The sequence below is a fragment of the Drosophila arizonae genome, chromosome 2 (genome assembly GCF_054131065.1).
Source record: "Drosophila arizonae isolate 15081-1271.41 chromosome 2, UAZ_ARI_1.0, whole genome shotgun sequence".
Classification (NCBI taxonomy): Eukaryota; Metazoa; Arthropoda; class Insecta; order Diptera; family Drosophilidae; genus Drosophila; species Drosophila arizonae.
Genome location: NC_142922.1, coordinates 28221252 through 28227840, shown reverse-complemented (window position 1 = coordinate 28227840; position 6589 = coordinate 28221252). Strand labels below are relative to the sequence as shown.

The 6589-nt window shown below is 39.5% G+C and overlaps 1 protein-coding gene across 1 annotated transcript; it reads left to right on the top strand.

Moving 5' to 3' along the window:
* Positions 1-3068: 3068 nt before the first annotated feature.
* Positions 3069-5573, top strand: wa-cup (walker cup). The gene is made up of 8 exons (XM_018001139.2): positions 3069-3528; positions 3588-3757; positions 3817-3960; positions 4031-4240; positions 4302-4469; positions 4528-4811; positions 4870-5015; positions 5070-5573. The coding sequence occupies exons 1-8, from the start codon at positions 3255-3257 to the stop codon at positions 5411-5413; spliced, it is 1740 nt and encodes a 579-aa protein (XP_017856628.1). The 5' UTR covers positions 3069-3254; the 3' UTR covers positions 5414-5573.
* The last annotated feature ends 1016 nt before the right edge of the window (positions 5574-6589 follow it).

The following is a 6589-nucleotide window of genomic DNA, read 5'->3' as shown; positions in this document are numbered from 1 at the left end:
AGCTGTTTCAGAAGTTTAGCCACTAATGCAAGCCTACCTAACAAATTGGGTGGCTGTTGACACAGTTTGGCTGTAGAGAGCAACAACAAAAACGACAACAACAACAACAACAACAACAGTAATAGCTACAGCTACAGATAATAAAAGAAATGCTAACAACGACAATCTGACAATACAATTTGTGCTCATTTCTCAGTGTGTGCTAACTGTGCGAGGCTGTCTGTCAGCTTTTGTCAATCTATATAACGTATACGCCCCTTTGGCGCAATGCCGCTTCTCGTTGTCGCTAGCCGTGCCGTGAATCACAGCAGCGCATATTGTTGTTGTCAATTTACAAACAATTCCATTGTCACTCTATGCACTCTTTGTAGCAATCACTGTGCCGCTCCCCTCCCGGGACGCACTCTGTGCCTGCCCCCACAGCAACATCAAACGTTGCCTTTGCTGTGCTGCAAACATTTTAATTTTTAATACAACACTCGCAACTTCTAACTCTCTTTTGGCACACTTCTAATTCTAAACCCACTTTAAATCGTTGCACTCTCTTTGTAATTCAATTTCAAATATTTAATTCCAACATAGACACAAAGCAGTTGTTAGAACTATGTGGCAGGAGTGCCAAATTGGTAATTTAAACCCGAAGAGATCTTAAATGCATACATCATGCAATTGAAGAGCTCATCTGTGGCATATGCATAACTATATTTATGGCATCAAACGTTTAAGTCTATAGGATTACGATCCACAAGTTTCATTAGGATAGTCCATGAAAAGTAATTACCAAATTAAGTTTCCATAGTAATATAGTATACAAAATAATCTCCAGTGTGTATGTTTACGTTTATGTTGATAAGGACTAGGGTCTTCTGTGCTTAACTGTAAAACACTAAAATTTTATGAAAATTAAAGTTTACTCTTTAAATAAATAAGTAAAAACAAAAGAGACTTTGTTCTCTGATTGTAGCTTAACACACTCGACTGAAGTGTCGTTGGCATCGGAGCTCTGGAATCTGATCATATCGTTCTAAAAATTGGAGCTGCTCTTTTTTCTCATTCTGTTCGTTTTTTGTTCACTCTTTTATTCAATTAAAAAGGGCTGCCTTTAATTTGAATTCAAATGGTGAATCCAGTTTTTTAATCAATGGCTAGGCAACGAGTGTGCATTGAAACATTCAAGTGCGAAAAACTCGCTTTGAACAATTTTCTAACAAAGCTGGCAAAACAAAAAGCGAAAAAGTACAGCAAAAAAAAAAAAAAAAAAAAAAACAATAAATGGCAAAAATAAATTGAAAAAACTATGAATTCAAAATGAAAGTGTCCAGTCGAGTGTGTGAATGTTTTGACGGCTTTGATCGACTCCGCCTTTCAATTTGCAGACATAACAAAAACACGACAAAAACCAACACAAAAACGATTACAAATCTAAGAGGAATCGAAAAATGACAGCTCAAGCTGGTAAATATAAATTGCTGGTGCAGTTGTTGCTTATAACAAATTTCTAAATAAATAAGTAATATATAAATAATATATAGAATAAAAAAATTATAGATTAAAAAATAAATTTTATATTAAGACAACACCATCAACAACCACAACGAAGGCAACTTAACAGCCCAGTGAATATTGGTGATATAATAATATAATAGTAATAAAAATAATAATAATAATCATACAAAAATTTGGCAGAAAAAAAGGAAAAACATATAAATAAATAAGTAAATAAATTACTAAGTAAGAATAAAGAGTGCTGTAGTTAGGAGTGCTCGAATACGAGATTATACAACTGGTACTACGAGAAATTGATTGTTGAATATACTTTTGTCAAATGCAGCGTCCAATTAATTTTTTCAGAGCTTCATAGTGACATTAAAATATTGAAATGTGTGTATTTGCAAAAGCATAACTCTGTGCTCTGCTTAGAGAGATGAACACCTGCGACAACGGGGAGTGGAAGGCGCCTTGGGCTGAGTGCATCAAGGGCAAGAGCAAGACGATCACAAATGATCGCAGCATCCAAGTCATCTGCACCTACGAGCAAGAGATCGTCGACTGTTCCGCATTGCTGCACCCTCCGAGGAGCGGTGCCATCACAAGGTGTGCCCAGGGCTATAGACCCAGCAGATCTATTGATCGGGGTCGAGTGCAAAGCGAATGGCAACTGGCGCAGGCGCAACGCATATTCGCCAAAACTCAACTGTGTTCCCGACTGTGGCAGGACATTCGATACGGTCAAGGACCATCCGTGGGTTGTCAGCGTATTTAGGCACATGGGATATGACAGACATGAGTTTCAGTGCCTGGTACCATTGTAGATCCATACTACGTGCTAACTGTCGACAGATGCTTCCAGCGGATGTACAGCACAGCCGAATATTCCATTATCATGGGCAATCATTCAACGACCTTCAATTCGAATACGCACGGCTACGGCCGCGACCCATTTGCCTTAAAGAAACTGATTATGTTTACCACGGAACGCAGCCACTGCTTCTGGGCACGCCCTTAAACAAACATGAAGACATTTCCTCTCTGGCATACATTTCAAATGGCGATAGGGCCATCAATTTCGGGGATTATCGTGAGAAAATTATTGATGTACTAGCACAATAGAGATTTATCTACTGAAAATCTTAAAAAAAAAAAAAAAAAAAAAAAAAAAATGCGTTAAATAGGAAAAAGTAAAAATAACATATAATTCATTATATAAGACAGATCAAAATTTATGATTTGATGCAAGAAAAAAAAATTAAATAAATTTAATTAATTGAAAAATGTACAAGGGTTTTTGTTGAACTTTTGGAAAGCTTATAGCCATTTCGAACTATTTGAATTCCACTGTATATCGTATATCGCATCATCGAGGGTCGATTTCAATGAACGTAACTGTAATTATTTTATTCTTCGATTTCAAACTCTCGAAGTAGAATTTTAATAAATTTAAATGATGAACATATTAATATTTTGCATTTTATTTTCTATTTTTATTTATTATTTAGCATTTCATGTAAGTTTTGGAGTAGCAAGCTCTACACTGCTGTCAAAATTTGACAGATTTTTGCTGCCGCTAAGCTTCCAGTTTATATAACATATCAGTAATGGAAAACTTTTGTTTTCAACACACCAACAACACTTGACTTTTCTTTTTATTTTTGTTTTTAATAGCCAATTTTAATAGTTTTTAATTGTTATTTTATAGTATTTTAAACGCAACTGTTTTTAACTTCCGCACACACACTCACTCACACACACGAACCATGTTTGATAGACTTTCCGTACCAGAGGCAGCCATCGCAAAGCACCTGGAGCCATGGGAGAAAATCAAGTGGAGGGATGATCAACTGCACACCATCTATAACGACTGGGGCACTTACTTTTCGCGGAACGCGAAGCTGAACCTTGGCACTAAGTATTTTGATGCTGCGCTAAAGCTTAGCCCCGAGAACATTAACTCCCTGCTGAAGAGGAGTCAGGTGAAGCGGGCAAGGGCGTGGCCAATGGAAGGGCTTGCTGACGCGATGCGCTCAAAAGGTTAAGCATCAAATATTGAACCTTTTTCATAATATTTCTATATCTTCGAGCTACCACAGCGATTTTCAAGCGTGACAATCCTCGCGGCTCGAGTCGCGAAATTGATTTGGAGATCTGTGATGCACTCATCGAATCGAATAAGTTCGAGGAAGCAATGAGATTCGCCTGCTCCAATATGAAAGACCTCACCTATTCGCATGCACTGGCCATGGAGAAGCGTATATTCCTGGTAGGTAGAGCATATCCCAGCATGGCACGGAAATATTCCATTACCCAACTTGCTCTCAGATCAATCGTATCGTTAGCGACATGTTATCGACTGAAACAGAATCGTCTGTGTATCGCCTGATAACGAGCATGATGAAGGACATAGCCACACAGCCCAAGGACGTGAAGTCAGACTGTGATGTGCTGAGCATAGTACAAAAACAGGTAACGATATCAATTGCTCTCAGCTCCATTCAAATGCAGAATCTCATACCTCTTTCGTACTCGTGCTCAGCCGAAGATTCTCTCGCCGCTGGAGAAGAAGCGGCTTGAGCGTCGATTCAAGACATTTACCCAGGCCTACGTGAATAACAGCTGGATGGACGTGACGTTTCTGAAGAATCTGCGCGATAATCCAAATCTTTTACTGAAGCAAAGTGTTCAGTCATCAGAGTATTTGCAAAATCTGACCAACGAGCGGTATCACACCCTGCGAAACTTTACGGTGAGGCTTCATTGAAGATATTCTACGAGTAGCTGCAATTCTCATTATCATTTGATCTTAGAAAATGCTGCATGCCCGCCAGCCCATGTACAGCAAAAAGTGTCCCAATAGGGAGCTCTCGCGCAAGTTCCAGGAGGAGAACTTCTTCCGCATACAGAATCAAACGAGGCGAAATATGTTCAAGACGCTGCAAAACATACGAACTTTGATCAGACGAAATGATCTAGCTGTAAACTGCTATATATATGATTTGTATATTATATAGATTCACAAGTTATTCATTTTAGAAATTGACAAAGTTCGTGGCCAACGTGATGGACTCCTATGTGGCGATCAAGACGCACCGCGTTATGCCTTGGAAATTTGAATTCATTAATGAGGTCTTCAACTACTTGGGTTTGGCCCGCATTAATGAATACAAAATTTCAAACATATACAAATCGATGGGTCGATCGAATCTGCTGGATCTATTTAGGATCTCACATCATGTCTCCAATGTGACCAATGTAATCACGAATGATTTAGGCCAGATCAAAAGGGAGAAGTTCGAGGATACAAAGGCGGTGCTCAAGTGAGATATAGACATTTGTATATTCATTTAGCAGAGTTGTATCTCATTCTTATTGCAGACACCGCATGGATCAGTTCGAGAGGCGCCTGCGATTCGCCAAATATACCATCGAGCGCTGTTATCTGTACCACGAGGCGGCGCAGGCGCACCTGAATAATCATTCCTTTGACAAATGCTGTCAGCTGGCCCGCAAAGCAATGGATGGTATGCATGATCACTTATCATATCGGCAGATCTCTCTTTTATATCATCTTGCAGAAGCCGAGAAGGGTGGACACTATGTGTGGGGCGCTTTGAGCGCCCTCATCGCCTGCAAAGCGCACACCGTACTGGGCAAAGTGGAGAAGCAGAAGCAAATGCTAAATGAGGCCTTTCGGTATGCCAAGCAACTGCAGAACATCGATCTCATTCTGTTCATTGACATTTGCCTGCGGGTCAACAACGAGGAAATGGAACTGAAGACCGCCCTTACCTATGAGGGCTGCGGAAGACGTCGATTGCGGCGGCTGATGACCAGCCTTGACACCTCTTGTGACAACTCTATCTATACAAATTCCAATTCATTTGCTCCCGAGCCGTCCACAGATAACTTCAAGGAATGAATTATGAATAGTGTTTGTTTCTTATAAATAATATAATAAGTATTATATGTGCATACGTATATACATACATGAATATATAAGATGTATGTATATAGATGTATGTATATACATATGTATATATAATAGCAATAAATATATATAGATATACTCTGCTATCGCAGTTGCCTTTCGACTATGTCCACAAGTTTAAAGTTTGCCGCAAAACTTAGTGAGGTTTTTCAATTTTTCAGTTTTCCGTTCTAGCTGTGCTGCTTTAGCCAAAGTTTTCTTCCAGCACAAATGCCGCAAAACACACGAAAGAGAAAACATTAACGCGTCTTGGACATTCAATCACTGCAAGTGCTGCAACAACAACAACTTTTCTTACAACTTTCCACTCTCGTCTTATTTATAAACATAAAATATTTCTTGCCAAAAGTGGGCAGCATTTTCTAAATTCTAGCTCTGGGTTCTGTTAGTTTCTCAACAATTATGAGAGTCCCCTGAGTCGATAGGTTTATTTCCCTAAAAGAACTCCTTTCGTGTTAATGATTCCTAAATAGAAATATGTAAATTAATGCAAATAAATAAATAGGAATAAGTGTTGAAAATATCATCTGTGACAATGCCATATGTATCGATAAAAGCGTGTACCATATCTAGGAGTTGCCATATGTATCGATAAAAGCGTGTACCATATCTAGGAGTTGGTCACAAATAAACCATTGTTGGCACAGTTTTTTATATATTTCAATTTATATATAACTTCCGTCCAAAAATGTTTCTATCCAACAATAGGTGTATGTGAAATATGTAAATATCGAATAGATAAGCGCATCAAGCATAAATATTTTATATTTCATGCTTCTTCGACTGCCTTTGCCATCTGCCCTGTTCGCGTAGGGGAATCGAGCGTCGTCGATGCTTAAGCTCAACAGCTTGCAGCTTGTTAGGGCAAACTTTTCGCATGCGGCATCTGGGCTGGGCGACGCATGGGCGGTGCTGGGGGGCGTGGTGAGCGTAAATCAGGATTTCTTCAGCTGTTCACGCCCACTGCGGGCGGAAGTACCGCTAGCACTGCACAAAAGACGCAAATAAATGAAGCCATTTGTTGTGCTCTGCGCTGATTTTTGATGCAAAGGCTGCCGCTCGAGTCGCACCCAGTCGCAGCAGGTCACAGCAAAGTTTCCTGCCACC

Excerpts from the sequence above, each read along its gene's own strand:
- wa-cup (XM_018001139.2), top strand. The coding sequence starts at position 3,255 with ATGTTTGATAGACTTTCCGTACCAGAGGCAGCCATCGCAAAGCACCTG. Across the intron at positions 3,758-3,816 it reads TGGAGAAGCGTATATTCCTG|ATCAATCGTATCGTTAGCGA; the intron begins GTAGGTAGAGCA and ends ACTTGCTCTCAG. Across the intron at positions 3,961-4,030 it reads TGAGCATAGTACAAAAACAG|CCGAAGATTCTCTCGCCGCT; the intron begins GTAACGATATCA and ends ACTCGTGCTCAG.